This window comes from Phyllopteryx taeniolatus, chromosome 1 (genome assembly GCF_024500385.1).
Source record: "Phyllopteryx taeniolatus isolate TA_2022b chromosome 1, UOR_Ptae_1.2, whole genome shotgun sequence".
In the NCBI taxonomy this organism is placed as follows: Eukaryota; Metazoa; Chordata; class Actinopteri; order Syngnathiformes; family Syngnathidae; genus Phyllopteryx; species Phyllopteryx taeniolatus.
The window spans coordinates 40,787,364-40,805,993 of NC_084502.1; the positions used below are offsets into that span (position 1 = coordinate 40,787,364).

The following is an 18,630-nucleotide window of genomic DNA, read 5'->3' on the forward strand; positions in this document are numbered from 1 at the left end:
GGCAACAGAGGTGATGTCAGCCCCAAGTGTGAATATTTTTAAGTCCAGGTTAAAAACTCTTCTTTTTTCTCATGCTTTTTATAGTATTTCCACTTTAAAATTATATTTCTTGCACTCTACGCTGTTTTAATTGTATTTTTGTTTAAAATGTTTTTTTTCCTCTTTGTTTTTAAATGCTTTTAATCACGGAAAAGCACATCGAGTTACCTTGTGTATGAACTGCGCTAGATAAATGAATTTGCTTGGCTTTGCTTTAATTTAGCCCTTTTTATTCTCAAAATTGCTTCATCGAAATGTAATTATTAATTTTAATGTATATGTTAGTGGTTTGACTCTAAAATAGTTATTTAAGTTGTACATATACATTTATCAATTTTATTAAATTGGTTGATTAATTCTCACTCAATTATTATGACATTTAATATCATTATTTATTATTTTATTAGTAAAATAAACACGTTGCTGTCGTTCCCTCATCCAGGAAAGACACGGCCCATCTGTCCCATTTTAAAAACTAAATGTGGCCCTCGAGCACCCCCTGGATTGGAATAAGTAACATGAGTAACATAAGTAAGAAAATATCTTAAATATTGAGAGTAAGGATAAAAAGTGTTTCGAAATGATAGCAGGCGGTTGCGATATTTTAAATTGGAGCTTTTGCCGGAACTTGTAGTTGTCGTGTAGGTGACGTGGGCTGGGCCGCACTTCCTGCTAAGACGGCAGCAGGAGGAGGAGCAGAAAACATCCGAGGAGAGGAAGGTGTCGACAACTGACAACACTTTCACAAAGACAAACGCGGAAAGTGTTGCAACCTGCCGTAGTCGTGGTGAGTCTTCAGAGTTTCATCATTCATATCCGCGTTGTCATGTGCTTTATTTTGTCGTTATTAGGTATTTGTATAAAGCTGTAATTATAAAACCTTTTAGAGTCGTTGAAGTATAAGTAACGTCTCGAGTTGCTTTGACTTGTGTCATACATCACTGTCGAATTTCCAGCTCTCTCATCGTCATACACTTGTCGTTTATGTGTTATATTTCCCAGGTGATTGTCACAAATGTTCCCCAGACAGTGCTTTTGGTTAATTTCATCTTTCAATGTCCTGTAACGTCGTAGTGCTGATAATTATTCATAATCAGCATTTGTTAATCGAATTCTATTCATGTGATTCCATGTGTATTAAAATATTGGCTAATTACTATGTGTACTAAGTGATAAGCATATTGACCCACTGTTGCATCCTATTTTTATACTGTAATTTGCACCAATCTTCCATAATCACACACTGCTTCTTAACATCTTTTCCATCTGGCTGTACTGCTCTGATCCTTTCTGATGTGGCTGAATGTCATTATCAACCAGTCCGCCACAGAGAGATGCTGACTTCATTGTGACGGTGACGAGGGAAAACCAGGCCAGCGACGCAGCAAGCTGACCTGCCATGGCTGCCCGGCATCAGAGGCCAGCAGACACGGCAGACGGTTCAGTGGAGTCCAAAAGGACTGAGAAAAAGTGCTGTGAGTGATTTGTTTTCTGTCTGTGTCTCAAGGTTGACTCAGCTGAGGTCTTTTAAGTATTAACTAGTCAACGTTGAACCCAGTTCTCAAGTACCAGTCATGAGTCATATTCAGAACCAGAAGAAATGCCACTATCAAGATGAATCTGAAGTGACTCCATGAAGAATTGTTCTGCATGATCTCCTCTTGACAGCCTTAAAGGGTTAGGGTCAAGTCTGGTCTTGTTCGGTGTTTGCTCTTGAACATTTGTCTAGCTTTTATGCAAACGGGAAAACTGTTTTTGTCTACATTTACTATTTCATGTTTTGTTCAACTGGGCTCCACTAGTTTACTCATTAAGTTGGCTAAAAAGTCAACCAAAACACACGCAGTTGCAAGTCAAACATTAAGATAAATGTGCCACTGCAATACTGACTTGTGTTATTCTTCAGCATGCGTCTATGTTGTTTCACATAAAAAAAAAAAATCAGTAAATGGGTTTCTCAGATTATGATGGAGTTCCTTTCTCATAGCAGCGAAGGTACCCAAACTTGTATGAAAAGGGGTAGCGCACTGTAGTCCATCACTAACCTATACTGAGGCATTAGTAGTCATAGTAAATCATTTTATGAAAAACACTTCGAGACCAGAAATTTAAAACAATCAAATGAAAGAGCAGGTACAGTGGTAACTGAGTGCACCTCGTTGTTCCGTATGATGAGTTATTCTTACGTTGCTGCTAAAACGAGTTTATTGCGTGCTGTTCGTAACCTTGAAACTTCGTATGTCAGGACCGCTGAAAAAACGAGGAATCCCTTTTGTCAGATGACTGTCTACATTAAGGTTCATTTATTAAATTATTTTGCAGCCTGGGCCTCCTACATGACCAATTCTCCTACTGTGATTGTGATGATTGGGTTGCCTGCTCGGGGGAAAACCTACATGTCCAAGAAGCTGACGCGCTACCTCAACTGGATTGGAGTACCGACTAAAGGTTGGTATCAAGTCATAAGTAAAAGCAAAGCCTCCTTGAGCTTTGTGTTGTGTTATGAGCCACTTATTTTGCATGGTTGTGATACTAAACTTCACTTGACTGAAACAGTGGTTAGCTGTAAATGGAAACAACCCCCCAAAAAATTCATGCATGCGCGACCCCATGAAATGTACTCAAAATGACTAAAATAACAATGATAGTGAAAGCCGATATGAGTCTAAAGATTTGACTTGTTAACCAGTCCTTACCCGATATTCTTTGAATATGTCTCTAATTCTGCTGTCTCATGAACATATGAGTTCTGCCCCAGTCATCTTTGTAGGTGAGGAGAAAAAATAACAGCTCACCTGGGCTGATTTCCATTTTGTTTTGTAGCACCATAAGCTCACGTCACTTGCTTGAGACTTTGTTGAATGACTTGATATTTGACTGAGTTACTGAGGATGCATTTGAGACTATGTCATTGAGACTTAAGATGATTTACTTGGGACTTGGGGCTCAATTTTTATAGACAACTTCATTTGTGGCAGGGCGCAAATGACGGCGGATCCTGATTTTCCTCCAGGCATATAAGGCTCACTGCGCGTGTTTGCCAACTTGTCCTGGCGCAAGGTAGACCGCTGGTCAAACGCGATATTGGTGAATTTGATCGTGGCGCGGGCAGAGAGCAGTGACAGTGGTCCACTAACACATGGATCGCTGCTTAGAATGCACAAAGAATGGTGACATGTCTCCGTGGACACTGTCAATTGCGCCACATTTAAAGGGAATGAGAGGAGCCGCTTTGATTGGCAGCAACTGAAGTCTGCTGTAAACACTGGCGCAGCCCGCCCACTCTCTGATGTGCCGGCCTGCGCTCTACGAAATTACCAGGTCTGGTCTGACTAAAGCGGGGTACTGGTCTGACTGGTGTGACTAAAGCAGGGTACACACACACGCTGACAATTCGGGAAAATATGAATATTTTCCCTCCCTTACGATCAAAGCCATCAAAGTCCCAGTGATTATCCTATGAGGAAGGGTGTTTTCTTTTCAAATTAACATGCATCAACTAACACAGAAATAATAGAAACACAAATATTTTCTTTGCAGATAATGTGAAAGGAAGGTTTTCCTCTGGGAAAAAATGGCTTTTTTGTCAAAATAACTTCCTCTTGAAAAAATGGCTCTTGAGTCAAAATCATGAATTTTGCCATGTTCAGTGTGATTAACTGCGATTACCACCGGGCTCCTTTCTTTCATACGGGAAAAAAATGTGAAATTATACCGGTTGTATTTTCTGCTTCTTAACAGTAATTAAAGGAGTTGCCTTTCTGAAAAATAGTCGCTAGAGGGATCGGAAGAGTTGCAAAATATTGTGTCAAAGTGGCTTATTTGGCAACACTGACTCTTTCCTAAAATTGCCCCACTCCTTTCGCAGCCATGTTGTTACTACAGAATGATTACAAATTGAATCGTCCTGTCAAAAATTGAATCGTCCTGTCAAAAATAAACTCAAATGAATCAATAGTCCATTAATCGCGCATCTGTAGGTCCGGGGGATGTTAAGTGTTTTGTTTTTTCTCTCCCTGATTTGCTCGGAAAATGTCGCGGGGAGACAACCTTAAATGATGAACCTATTCATGATTTATTCATTATCTCTGGATGTCCTGTGGCACAATGCTGCCTCACAATTCAGTCTTGATAATACTCCAGACAGCGTTATGTGTCTGGTGTGCTATGTTGGTCATCTTGAATACACCACACACACAAGACGGTTTAACACCCCCACAAGTGTGGGCTCGCTCACATTTTAAAAATCTGTTAAGATGTTGAAAATTGTTGTGTATGAAGGCCGCTTTTAGGACTAGGATGACTAACTTGGGACTTGTATGAGGTACAGTGCATGAGTCTTACTGGAGACTTTACTCATGTGGGATTTGAGCGTGGCTGACTACTAGAAATCGGGACCAAGTGACTTGGGACTTTTAGTGACTTTTAGTGACATTTAGGTCTCATGTCTGTTGTGTGTATTGTGCATCCAATGAAATTTTGTTAAATGAAGTGTGTTTGTGTGCAGAATGAAGTGCATTCTGAACATATGTGGACATATTCATACATTAAAAGTAACCACTTCATTTAAGTCATCTGGCAAGTGAACAAAGTAAAAACACCATTAGTGACACTGCAGTAGTGGGCAGCTTTCCGATTATTAGGAAGCATTAATGGAGTTAGTTGGAAGGTCGGTTAATAAAATGCAGGGCTCGGGGCCACTGCGCACTAACTCCCTCCCCCAAGTCCTAGTATCTGCGTGTCTGGAAAAATCAAGTTTGAGGCCTTTTAGTCATAGATTGGATTCTTAATAACTCACACACTCAATTCAACACACTGTTGCTTTTTGTAAAATGTAAACAACTGTTGGATTCTTAATAACTCACACACTCAATTCAACACACTGTTGCGTTTTGTAAACTGTAAACAGCTGCTGTGTTCAGAGACATTCCTCCACTCACAAATTGTACGTGCGTTAAGTACAGAATGTGATTGTGTCCATGTCAACACTGCATGTCTCTGTAGTTATATTTGTACACTGTTGGAATGCAGGTGAACCGGTTTGTAGGGCACAGTTGATTTGAAGGCCACCGCCTAGAACAATTTTTGTGTTTTTACCATCTCCCATGGTTTCCCCACAGTATTCAACCTTGGAGTTTATAGGAGAGAAGCCGTGAAGTCATACAAGTCCTATGACTTTTTCAGACATGACAACGAAGAAGCCATGCAAATAAGAAAGTCAGTAAGACTAGCGTTGCAAGCTAGTAAAGTAACTAAATGTTTCACAAATAAGACTGGCTGTGCGTTGTAGAAGCATTCATGTAACTTTGGTTTTAACAGACAGTGTGCTCTGGTGGCATTACAAGATGTCAAGTCCTATCTGAAAGAGGAAGGAGGGCAGATTGCTGTAAGAAATCAAAAACCGATCGCTATGTCTCCAATTTTTCTTGATTTGGCCTGAATTTCAAATTGTTTTGTACAGGTATTTGATGCTACCAACACCACCAGGGAGAGGCGGGAGCTCATCCTTAATTTTGCAAAGGATAATTCATACAAGGTCAAAACTCCATTGATGATTAATTGTAATAATATACAGATAGTCAGTATTATAATAAATTACTTTTTTTTTCATTTAGGTGTTTTTCGTAGAATCTTTATGTGACGATCCAGATGTCATTGCTGCAAACATTCTGGTAATTAAAGCAACAATCTAATATTTGTATTTGACTAAATAAACAAAACAAATATTAATTTAAATTATTTTATTCATTTAAATTGCTCTAATGGAGCCTTGAACTTACATTGTGGCATCATAATGTCCTGCTCATTCTTTATATTCTTCTTGTTTTTTGTTTTTTTTAAATAGGATGTGAAGGTATCAAGTCCTGACTACCCAGAGAGGGACAGAGAAAGTGTCATGGAAGATTTTCTCAAGAGGATAGAGTGTTATAAAGTAACTTACCAGCCTTTGGATCCAGATGAACATGACAAGTATGATGTTTTACATGGCTAGACATGAACCCCCATGTCATTCGTTCCTTCGACATTTTGAATAAAAAACAAGTTGATGTTACAGAAGTTGGTCAGCAGGGGGAGATGATAACACAGTCGTTATACAAATTCTCCTATAGTATTAGGTTGTAATTTATTCACACGTTTATAGTTATGGTTATTTACTGAAGAAAAATATGGTATTCATACATGTCCAGGATACTAGGAACCTTTTAGCCTCTAACCATCTTAGATACATACTGTAATTTCTCATGTATAATGCACATTTTTTCCCCCCAAAAAATTGTCAAAAAAGTCAATAGTGAGCATTATACATAGGTATAGGGGCAAATGGAAAAAACTTACACATTTTATAAATTTATGCCGCCATCTAGTGATTATAAAAAAACTACGCTTTCATTCAAAAATGCAACCTTGTGGTTATGAAAAAGGGGTAGCCTACACTTTCATTCCAATATGATGGGGGGTACGTATGACTGAATATATGTACAGTTATGCTCATAAGTTTACATACCCTGGTAGAATTTGTGAAATATATATATTTTTAATATGACTGATGAATGAACAACAACCATCATTATTAATTTCTTTATGGTCATGTTTTGTTTAATGATAATGTTTTCTGAAATGCTTGACCGTTTAATTTGAATCCCATTAAAATTAAATAAAATGTGTTTCACCTGGTCCTTCATGTTTTCTTTAAAGAATTGTACCCATCTTACATATTCTGCCTGCGTAATCAAATATATGAGCACGACTATGTGTTTTTTAATTTAATAAATAAAAGTAGGGCTCTGAATTTCAAAATAAGAGCCAGTAATTAAAAAAAAAAAAGGATTACGTGTTCAAATAAAGTGCTTAACTTAAGAATAATTATTTGTAAAAACTAACAAAATACAGATAATACTTTATGTTTTGATTATATGGCTAGAAGCAAAATCATGCAATAAAAAAAGCACTATACATAAGTAGAAGGGTTTTCGGGAATTTTGAGGGCAACTTTGGGGGTGCATATTATACATGGGTGCGCATTATACACGAGAAATTACGGTAATTGGATGTTCCCATGGCACATTGGAATAGTTGATTTCCTCGAACCTTGTTGGTATTGAAAGCCATGAGTTAACTGATGGTAATTTCCAATTAGAGAGACTGCAGCAAAAGCACAAGCTTTTCCTTCTGCAGCTCTGCTTAATTGGATTGTCTCGCCACGCTGCACTAGTTGCATATAGTTGCATAGTTGTTGACCAATACTGGCCACTCATGACGGAGTAGCATCTGCTCCATTTGCACACTGATTGAGGAGTATCTGCAACATTTGCACAACCAACATTGTCTCAGATTATCGCACTACTCGTCACTTTAAACCGCATACACTCCTTTAAGTCTTGGCGCCCTTTGCACAATGGTCATTGCACCGGGCTATTCCAATATTAGTCATTCGAACTGCTCTAAGTGCTAGAGGACTCTGCATCTTTTTGTACAATTGCCAAAAAAAATAAATTTACCGGCATTACCAGATAACTAGCAACCCTTTACTGCTCAGTGACCTGTTTTTTTTTTGCCAAAAAAACCCAAAACTGATTCAGTTACTGTATGCTTCTGTGAGACTTAGATTCCATCATTGTCCTTCTCTCCTTGCAGGAGCCTGTCCTTTATTCAGGTCATCAACGTTGGCCGTCGTTTCCTTGTCAACAGGGTGCAGGATTACATTCAGAGTAAAATTGTCTACTACCTCATGAACATCCATGTGCACTCCCACTCCATCTACCTCTGTCGACATGGAGAGAGCCATCACAATCAGCAGGGACGCATTGGCGGAGATTCTGAGCTGTCAGATAGAGGGAAACAGGTGCTGAGCTTATGCTTGCATTTCAGCAATACCCTTTTACAACTGGACAGAAAACAAAAGTTAATGCGTGTTTGATATTTTTTGCCAAAACTGTTGAATAAATCTAGAGCATTTCTCTTAAAATGTCTGTCTTTTATGTCCTAACGACATGTATTTTATTCAGTTTGCTGTAGCACTGAAGGGTTTTGTCAAGGAACATCGTCTGTCAGACCTGAAAGTTTGGACCAGTCAGCTGAGGCGCACAATTCAGACTGCAGAGGAGCTTGGCGTTCCCTACGAGCAATGGAAGATCCTTAACGAGATTGATGCTGTATGTATGTCCTCTAAAGAGACAGTCATACATAATTAGTCATCAGTGGTTAGTTAGGGTTTTATTGCTTTGGGTTTCAGGGAGTTTGTGAAGAAATGACGTACAAAATAATTGAGGAAACGTACCCAGATGAATACGCCATGAGGTACCAGGACAAGTATCACTACCGCTATCCAGGAGGAGAAGTAATTTGACATTTCATTTGTGTCATTTAATAATTGATTATTGATTGAGTCAAAGTCACCTCTTGCTTTTAACTCTACTTTATATGTCCTTTTCTTTTGGCTTTAGTCCTACCAGGACCTTGTGCAGCGGCTGGAGCCAGTTATCATGGAGCTGGAGCGACAGGGCAACGTGCTGGTCATCTGTCATCAAGCCGTCATGCGTTGCCTTCTTGCCTACTTCCTGGACAAGAGCGCAGGTTGAAAAAGCATGAGAGCATAATATTGCGTTAAGCCTGTCTTTTAGTTGTATGATTTTTATTCCATTGCATCCTAACCATTTCAAACTAATCATCCAAGTTATTTCATTATTTATCTCTACTGAACATGTAATTAAGTGATTACAGCACACATGAGTTTCTGGGGGTGTTGGGGGGTTGAACGACGCTGAAGAGGCCCAGGAGAGATGTTGTCCAACTCCAGGAATGCATTTTAATTTTAAAGAGAGAGAAAAGTATAAGCAACCAAAATAGAGAGCTGCACAGAAAGGTGGAGGCATTTGCTCTTTTAAAATATGCCACAAGCCAAACAATCAGATCAAACTAGATTTTTATCAGGCTAGTCATGCTACATAATGCTGTGAAAACTTGGTGCACTTCCAGTGCAGAAATGCTTATGCAAAGCAATTCCAGTTAACACACATTCAGCTATCTGATTAATTACCTAATAAATGATTAAACCCTAATAAAACTATATCATTATAAATGCAATAGTTTTTACTTCCGTTGAGTTAAATTTTATTTACTTTTGCACCTGGATTGCTGCATAAATTGGTTATAAAATGTGATTGTATCTTCATCTGTGTGACAGTAGACAAGGTTTTCTTAAAGATGCCATATTTTGGCTTTTTAGACTCCCATAGAGTGACTTTCTAACATGGTCATAGTATAAAAATGTCAATTTCTTTAAAAAAAAAAAAAAAAAAACCCACCTTGTCATACTAATGTCCAGAAAAGGCCCCTCTGACCGCTACTTCTGCTTGACCCAGTTTTGTATCCGCTTTCTCCATATTTGGCTAAGACTGCCCCCTTTTCCTCTGATTGGTTGCCTCCATGTAGAAGACCTACTTGTGAGAGCACACGTGTTTGTTTTGTGGACAGTGCAGGCTGGTGAGCGGAGAGGTAGGCGGAGATCTTTGCTAGTGACGTAGATAAGCTTGAGAAATTTGAATGACCTGATTTCAGGCCTCAGCAGAAAAAGGTCTTTTGGAATTAAATCAGGAAACAATCTTGTCTTTTGTCAATTTAATGAACTCTTTGCAAAGAAAGAGAGACAGATAACTTAAAGTTGCTTCGCTCCTCTTTCTGACTCTGAGGAACACGGAAGAGCAACGCACAGTTAAAGGAAATGGGAGTGAGTCAAGGAAGAAAGTCCTGTTCACACAGTTATCTTGTCCTTGAGAGAAAAAGGTAGGGTGGGAGAGCCACTGATAAGGGAGGAAAAAACAATGAAGCTACTCGGTACATTTGAAAAAGTCACACAAAAACAAAGAACTGTTGAAGTAATAAAAATCACACAGAGACTATGGGATAATATAATAATATAATATAGACTAGGCGGCACGGTGGACGACTGGTTAGACCGTCAGCCTCACAGTTCTGAGGTGCGGGGTTCAATCCCCGTCCCCGCCTGTGTGGAGTTTGCATGTTCTCCCCGTGCCTGGGTGGGTTTTCTCCGGGCACTCCAGTTTCCTCCCACATCCCAAAAACATGCATTAATTGGAGACTCTAAATTGCCCGTAGGCATGACTGTGAGTGCGAATGGTTGTTTGTTTCTATGTGCCCTGCGATTGGCTGGCAACCAGTTCAGGGTGTACCCCGCCTCCTGCCCGATGACAGCTGGGATAGGCTCCAGCACGCCCGCGACCCTAGTGAGGAGAAGCGGCTCAGACAATGGATAGATGGATGGATAATATAGACTATATTTTGTCATAACAAAAGCCTGAAGCTCAGGAATGTATGGATGATTTTAATTCATATTTCACGTTTATTGAGGCACCATCGAGGCAATATTACATCCCAAATATTAGAAAAAAATTGGTTTGCTAAAAATTGGCACCATTAAAGTAGTATCACACAAATAATTACATGTTTCCATGACAGGATTCATACTTTTGATCTGCTGTGTGTGGAAGCTCTTCACCAACACACACACACACATACGTAGGGCAGGTCTTAAACCACGTGTCTGTAGACGCGGCTTAAATATGCTTAATGGGTCCCTGCTAATTTGTGTGTGTCTCAGACGCGGGATGCATATTAAACGAGATTGCTGCATGTTTAATGTTTTCCTTGCTGTACATTTGTCAATGGAGATATAAGCATGTGCCAGAGATTTATGTAAGTCTTACAGAACACTATAGGATTCTTCTTACCCTCATTGAGTATTCTGCGCTGTGCTCTTGCAGTCATATTGACAGCAGAACCACTCCTAGGGAAACTAGCAACAATGCTAAATGTTCTTCATTTATAGAAAATGTGTTACAGTTGACTGATGAACATGAAGGGTTTCAAGGGTCATGTGAGTCAGCAATTGTAATTGTAGGTATCTGACACTGATTTAGTGCGTGACAAGTTTCATATTGGGCAATGCGTCTTGAGACTAGCCAACACTGTCTCGTCTCCTGCCTCCGATTAGCTTTTGGCTAAGTCATTAGCCCAGGGGTTTACATGCTTTTTCCACACTGCAAGAAAAAGCATGTGAACTCCTGAGCAAATGACTTTGTCGAAAGCTAATCGGACAGTTGTGTGCATGAAAAAAAAGGGAAATATTATTAAAATAATTGTTTGTGTGGTATTAGTTTAAGGAGACTGTCTATTATTATGACTTTGATGCAAATCATAACACCTTTTAACCAGTTACCAATTGCAAACACAATTGTTTGTGTGCTATTAGTTTAAGCAGACTTTTTGTAGATGCACATACGTTTTCTTGGAACTGACACAAATATGTCAAAGCATGTTCCATGGAGCAGGTCCAGGACCACACTTCTCACTGTAGGCTCATATCAAAAAGGACGATTGCAAGTTGCCTCTTAAATTGTGAGCAGGTCTGCCCTTAAGACCATGTCTAGAAGATGGTTCCACAGTAGAGGAGCCTGATAGCAGAAGGGTCAGCCTGTAGAACTTCTGGGAACCACAAGTAAACGTGAACTCTTGTATTGTAGCGCTTTATAGGTTGATAGATAGATACTGGTACCATAACCAGCTGCGCTTTTTGGGGGTACAGAAAGGGATTTGTATAATTTTTTTTTTCCTGCGAGTATCACAGAAAACCAAATGTTATTATCTTGATGAACGCAGAATATTTTATTCCAGTAGTTGTCTTGGATTTTTTAGTTTACGTAGGTGTACCCAATAAGGTCACTGGAGAGTAGAGTTTGCTGTACTTAATGGCCTGCGGTTGGACAATTTGTAATGGAAGAAAGCATTTGACTATGACTCAGGGTCCGAGCCACAATTGGGCGTGGACAGACAGACGAAAAGACGACAGACATAAAACCAAAAGGACTTGTGGGTTGCTTTTTATCCGCCCTCTTGTCCCAATGGGGATAGCGTATTAAGTTGGAACACAACATCCTGCATAGGACATATTAGAGATGTTTGCCAGCCTGATTTTAAGCTGATTTTTTAAATGTATTTTTTATTTCTTTGTCACAGACGATCTTCCATACTTGAAGTGTCCCTTGCACACTGTCCTCAAACTCACCCCTGTGGCTTATGGTAAGTCCCCACACTGTTCTCGTGTCAGCTGAACTTCACATTCACAGTATCCATTTGTGGTATTGACACATTTTTTCTTGTCCTCCTCCACTAGGTTGTGAAGTGGACATGTTTGACCTGAAGGTGGAGGCTGTCAACACTCACAAGGACAGACCTTTAGTAAGCTTATGGTTATGTTTCATTAGGAATTGGGTGACAGGTTTCTCCGTGAATACTTGTCGCCTGACAACATCCATTCAATCCATCTATTATCCATACCGCTTATCCTCACAAGGGTAGTGGGTGTGCCGGAGTCTATCCCAGCTATCTTTGGGCGAGAGGCGGGGTACACCCTGAACTTGTCGGCAACCAATTGCAGGGCACATATAGACAAACAACCATTAGCACTCACATTCACAGCTACGGGCCATTTAGAGTCTTCAATTAACCCACCATGCATGTTTTTGGGATGTGGGAGGAAACTGGAGTAGCCGGAGAAAACCCACACTGGCACGGGGAGAACATACAAACTCCACACAGGCGAGGCCGGAATATAACCCGGGTCCTCAGAACTGTGAGGCAGACGTGCTAAGTAGTCATCAACCGTGCCTGGCACAACATCTGTTGAAATTCTGTAAATTCTGATCACTCCATTTGGTTCTAAAGGTTTTTGAATAAGTAGATACTGCTGTTGATGCTAGTTTGACATATTGGCCAAACTGTGGAAGCACAACTAACCACTGAGCCAAAATCTAAAATATATGTTCCTTAATGATGACTGAATAGAGGCTTTTAAAAGAAGCTAACAACAACTAAGCACAAGTAAACATTTGAGGCCATATTGTTACTAATTGAATACATGCCAAAATGCAAGAGTTGCAATGCACTATGACAAGACAAAAAGTTACATATTCAAGTTGAGTTTGAACTGTGTTTTGTGTAACAATGTTTAATGTATTTTTTTCATCATTTTATAATTTGCTATACTGTATACTTTGTTTTTGTACCAGCTCACAACAGTTTGCCTTTGCTACCTTTTTGGTTCATCACTGCCTCTTTTAAGAACAGCTCCATATTTGTTTCCTGGTTATAATTGTGTGTTATTTGCAGTGAGACGTTCAGCCTGGAGTCCTAGACAGAGTGAGTGCTCCCACATAAACATACTGAGGGACATTTAAAGAAGAACCTTTGTTGAAAGGGGTGGGAGCAAGTTTAACGATGGCTTTATCGCTTTCAGAGCACACAGTGTTTCAGACCTTGGGAAGGTGTCGGAAGTCGTGTGGTTGGTCTCTCAATGTCTTTTGGATTTGGGCAATTTGTAGCGACATAACTTGCCAAAGCTGTGGCTGGATGTTTTCTCTTCACAGCTGAATGTCATGTTTTCCCTCACTTTTCAAAGCTCGCTGGCATCTTCTCTTTTTTATTATTATTTTATTTTTTTTGCAATGTCTAACAGCAAACATTAACAGAAACCATTCTCAAGACGCTTTTCTCTTTTGTCACTTTGGGAGGGCTATTCTTATTATTATTATTTTTTTAAAGTTCTGCTTTGTTGAGGAACTGACTGTAAAGCGCAGAACTACAGGTTATTGCCTGAGCTAAATACACCAGAAATATACGTAAAGCTGTTCTAAAACATAGCGCAAAATCATGTTACTCAGTTCTTGTCATTTCTGTCTGCCATTGTCGAGTAGAACAAAGAACGAGAAGTTCCGCCAGCTTTCTACCGGAGGAATAGCTTCACACCTCTGTCCAGCCACGACCAGATCAAGCGGCCTCGCCTTTACAGTGTCGGCAACCCTCCGCAACCTCGCTTGTCCCAGACTCCTGCTTTACCCAACCTGCAATTCTCTGAGCTATCGGAGGGCGTGGAGCTGCGAGAAAGAGAGGTCAGTGTTGAATTTGTGAAGAAGGTGGAAGAAAAATGGAGGAAATGGATTTGTTAGTCGCTGCTGTCCAGACAGGGCGTGTTTCACCCTGACCGGTGAGCTCATATGTCAAAATTTAAACAAGTTGTGCTTACGTGACTCTTGGTGGGGTGTTTTCATTAAATGTTCAACTCTCTCTCTGTGTATCACTGTAGGACTCCCTGAACGGCTTCAGTGCAGGAGACACAAACGACTGTCCTGGCAGCTAAAGAAAAGGTTATTTAATCTCGACATACATCGTTGACCAAATGTCTCCATGTGTACCTTCCGCTTGTACAAATAGTTGTTTGTTTGCCACATGAAACTTCAACCCAATCACTGTATAGAGATGTCATACGATTTAAGACTCCATCCATTAGTTGTTTGCAAATACAGTGGGGCAAAAAAGTATTTAGGCAGCCACCAATTGTGCAAGTTCTCCCACTTAAAAAGATGTGAGAGGCCTGTAAATTTAATCATAGGTATACCTCACCTCTGAGAGACAAAATGAGAAGAAGAAAATCCCGAAAATCACATTGTCTGATTTTTAAAGAATTTATTAGCAAATTGTGGTGGAAAATAAGAATTTGGTTACCAACAAACAAGCAAGAGCTGTAACTTCTTCTTTAAGAGGCTCCTCTTGTTCTCCACTCGTTACCTGTATTAATGGCACCTGTCCAGAACCTCAAACAGTCGTACTCCAAACTCCACTATGGACAAGACCAAAGAGCTGTCAAAGGACACCAGAAACAAAATTGCGGACCTGCACCAGGCTCGGAAGACTGAATCTGCAATAGGTAAGCAGCTTTGTGTGAAGAAATCAACTGTGGGAGCAATTATTAGAAAATGGACGATATACAAGACCACTGATAATCTCCCTCGATCTGGGGCTCCACGCAACATCTCACCCCGTGGGGTCAAAATGATCACAAGAACGGTGAGCAAAAATCCCAGAACCACACAGGGGGACCTAGTGAATGACCTGCAGAGAGCTGGGACCAACGTAACAAAGGCTACCATCAGTAACAGTAACACGCCGCCACGGACTCAAATCCTGCAGTGCCAGATGTGTCTCCCTGCTAAAGCCAGTATATGTCCAGGCCCATCTGAAGTTTGCTAGAGAGCATTTGGATGATCCAGAAGAGGATTGGGAGAATGTCATATGGTCAGATGAAACCAAAGTAGACGTTTTTGGTAAAAACTCAACTTGTCGTGTTTGGAGGAGAAAGAATGCTGAGTTGCATCCGAAGAACACCATACCTAATGTGAAGCATGGGGGGTGGAAACATCAAGCTTTGGGGCTGCTTTTCTACAAAGGGACCAGCCACCAGCCAGCTTTGAGTGAAAACCTCCTTCCATCAGCAAGGGCATTGAAGATGAAACATGGCTGGGTCTTTCAGCATGTCGATGATCCCAAACACACCGCCCGGGGAACGAAGGAGTGGCTTAGTAAGAAGCATTTCAAGGTCCTGGACGTTGTCCTAGCCAGTCTCCAGATCTCAACCCAATAGAAAATCTTTGGAGGGAGTTGAAAGTCTGTGTTGCCCAGCGACAGCCCCAAAACATCACTGCTCTAGAGGAGATCTGCATGGAGGAATGGGCCAAAATACCAGCAACAGTGTGTGAAAACCTTGGGAAGACCTTTGTCATTGCCAACTAAGGGTATATAACAAAGTATTGAGATGAACTTTTGTTATTGACCAAATACTTATTTCCATCATAATTTGCTCACAAATTATTATTATTTTTTTCTCATTTTGTCCCCGATAGGTGAGGTATATCTATGATGAAAATTACAGACCTCGCTCATCTTTTTAAGTGGGAGCACTTGCACGATTGGTGGCTGACTAAATACTTTTTTGCCCAACTGTAGGTAGCTAGGGTGTCAAATGTGTAGTTTCCTATCTCTGTCTTGTACACTGTAATCCTTTTTATGGTCACACAAGCAACACCTCTGCAAAATTAAGAGACCACTCCTAAAATGATATTTTACACCGGCTTTACTGTTAGTAGATAAAATGAACATATTGGTTTTATTCGATAAACCACTGAGACCATTACTCCTAAATTCCAAATGAAAATATTGTCACTCAAAACACTACAACTGGTCAAAGTAACAACTAAGATGCAGTGCTGTTTCAGAAGAAAATAAGTTTATAGTCATCTTAAAACAGCAAGATCCTTTATTTATTTTTATTTTAATCTTTGGCAGAGTTCAGAAATCAATAATGGGATGACCTTGATTTGACTTGATGCCACTCCTGGCACAGAAATCCAAACAACTTGGCTTTGTTGGGTGTTAACAAAAACAATCCTCGGAGTTGGGGAACATTGTCAAAAACAGAAGGAAGCACATTGTTTCCAGGACAACCGCCAGATCAAAATAAATTTTACACAGAATTTCAGACATGGCTTGTAGGCTTCTCCGTGGCATTCATATGACCATTTGATGGCCAGGCAAAGGCAAATGCTGAAAATGACAATCAGAAGATGAACTTACTCTGCGCATCTACACTCTGGTCCTTCCTTCTCATTGATGAAGGGGTTTTTTTCCCCCCTAACTGCATGACTTTTGGCTCTTCCTCTCACAGCCTATTCCAAACTTTCCCCCCTGTGCCAACTGCCATTTGCCAAATTATTTTTTGAAGATCACTCCGGTTGTTGAATGATATTCAAAGGCATTGGCGGTTATCCCGGTGACTGGAGAGTTGTTTTTGTCCCGTGCTGGTCTGTAGCTTTGTTGTAACTAATGTCTGCGACTTGCCCTTTTTCTTACGAGCTGCCCTTTGATGGATGAAATCATTTGATGTCCACTGTATTTATTACCTCTGTTTAACCTTTTCATTAAATAGAATCAGAAACAAGACACTGGAATGGAATGGCAGCCATGAATGTAGATATGTTGATTTAAGGAACATTTTGAGTGGTCTCTAAATGTATTAGAGTTGTGTTTTTCACATGTCCCTGGCATCGGGCAGAATCCTCGCATTTTCAAAACAATCCCTTTTTCAGGATAAAAAAAAAAAAGGCACGTTTGTTCCGCCTTTAACATTGCATTATCAATGAGAGCAAGCCATTCTCAACACTTAAGATTGGTCAAGAATTTGTAAAAATAATAGACCCATGTGGGAACTGACTAATAGACCTCGATTTGTGAAAAGATTATGAAATTGACCAAATTTGGACATGGGACGTTTCCGCTTCCGCTTGTCGCCAGCATTATATTATGGCTTCATGATGATGGCTGGTGTTGTCAAAGCGATTAAAACAATAAATAAAAATAATAATAAAATAAAAAACAACAAAAATGTCATGCTGACACATTGAGAGGATCGATTATTTAAAAAATGTCCCATATGTGTCTGAACTGTTAGGATTGTTGATGCACCCTAAATAGTCTTACCAACTCATGCAAAGTTTTACATAAAAGGAAAGATAATTTTCCGTGATCTTTAATACCTTTTATCACACCAACTGCCCTTCCAACTGTTTCTAGCTCCTTTTCTTTATTCATGGTCACACAATATCTGATTGTGAGTGTTTAAATTACATTTGAACCATCTGAAATTCAATGCAGTTACTAAGGGCTCGAGTATGCAAGGGTACAGGTATGTCTCTTTGTAATGAAAAGCTTGTCATTATGATTGTCTAAACTGTAGACAAAATAGAAAGCGTGCACTACTCAGTTGAACTTTAAGGACACCATTGATGGAGGAGCGGTGGAACAACTTTGAAAGTGGGGCGAGGCACAGTACTTTTGGGGCACTTTTTCCTGTTCCCCTCCATAACCAATTGTCGACAGGGGGGTGCTGACCTAAGATTTTCAAGGGCACTTTTGTCGATCCTAGGGCAATTTTTCTCGCACACATAGGGTAAAAAAGGGGCACTTGCCCTCCAGAACCCCCCGGTTCCTCCGCCTCTACATTCATGCAATGTAAAAATTAAGAATCAGGCTAGTGAGGATAAGCGGTAAAGAAAATGGATGGATGGATGGATGGATGGATGGATGGATGGAATAAATACAAAAGTGCCTCCCTATAACAAGCTACAGGGTGCATTTTAAAGTTCTTCAAATGATTATGAAAGGAAATAATGATTTTATTTTTGTATTTTTTTTTTAACCTGTGCTTGGTTTCATGTTGCTTCTAAACAATCGTATATGCTGGGATCAGACAAACAAATGTGTATATCTTACAGTCAACCAAAGCCAACTCTACATGAATGATTAAGATATTTATGATCTGTTTGCTTCAATTGCTGATGTTTTTCAGAATCCCATTTCAGAATCATTGCCATTTTGTATGACTCACAATGATGTATCCAAAGTATTACATCGGCATTTGGCGACATGACGACTTGCGTGTCTGAGAACTTTAATCTGCTTGTTGTTTTGGTGTATTAAGTGATGACAGAAACAGCCTTTAAAGATTTGATGTGCACATAACACTGTTGTGCCACCTAGTAATATTTGAGGACCACATGAAAAGCATTGTTATAGTGATTCAGCCTACTGTAATTTTATTGTATAGTTTTAAATTTGCATGCATTTCACGGTTTATGTCAAGTCTGATAATAAACACAGTACAATACAATTCAATATGCCGTTGAT

At 39.9% G+C, this 18,630-nt stretch overlaps 1 protein-coding gene across 3 annotated transcripts; it reads left to right on the forward strand.

The window, feature by feature from the left end:
- Positions 1–689: 689 nt before the first annotated feature.
- Positions 690–18,618, forward strand: LOC133488152 (6-phosphofructo-2-kinase/fructose-2,6-bisphosphatase 2-like). Of its 3 annotated transcripts, XM_061795704.1 has the most exons (16): positions 690–826; positions 1,360–1,514; positions 2,362–2,487; positions 5,160–5,256; positions 5,359–5,425; positions 5,501–5,575; positions 5,655–5,711; positions 5,885–6,009; positions 7,675–7,882; positions 8,046–8,192; positions 8,273–8,377; positions 8,484–8,613; positions 12,073–12,135; positions 12,230–12,294; positions 13,809–14,003; positions 14,198–18,618. In XM_061795704.1, the coding sequence occupies exons 2-16, from the start codon at positions 1,439–1,441 to the stop codon at positions 14,249–14,251; spliced, it is 1,590 nt and encodes a 529-aa protein (XP_061651688.1). In that variant the 5' UTR covers positions 690–826; positions 1,360–1,438; the 3' UTR covers positions 14,252–18,618. The 3 variants fall into 3 exon arrangements, with proteins under 3 accessions (XP_061651688.1, XP_061651698.1, XP_061651705.1); XM_061795714.1 differs by lacking the exons at positions 13,809–14,003; positions 14,198–18,618 and adding an exon at positions 13,225–13,254; XM_061795721.1 differs by lacking the exons at positions 690–826; positions 5,160–5,256; positions 5,359–5,425; positions 5,501–5,575; positions 5,655–5,711 and having other exon boundaries at positions 1,501–1,514.
- Positions 18,619–18,630: the final 12 nt, after the last annotated feature.

Bases quoted from the DNA above. Each gene is read 5' to 3' on its own strand.
- LOC133488152 (XM_061795704.1), top strand. From the start codon at position 1,439: ATGGCTGCCCGGCATCAGAGGCCAGCAGACACGGCAGACGGTTCAGTG. The intron at 6,010-7,674 runs GTATGATGTTTT...CTCTCCTTGCAG, and splicing joins GATCCAGATGAACATGACAA to GAGCCTGTCCTTTATTCAGG. The intron at 14,004-14,197 runs GTCAGTGTTGAA...GTATCACTGTAG, and splicing joins TGGAGCTGCGAGAAAGAGAG to GACTCCCTGAACGGCTTCAG.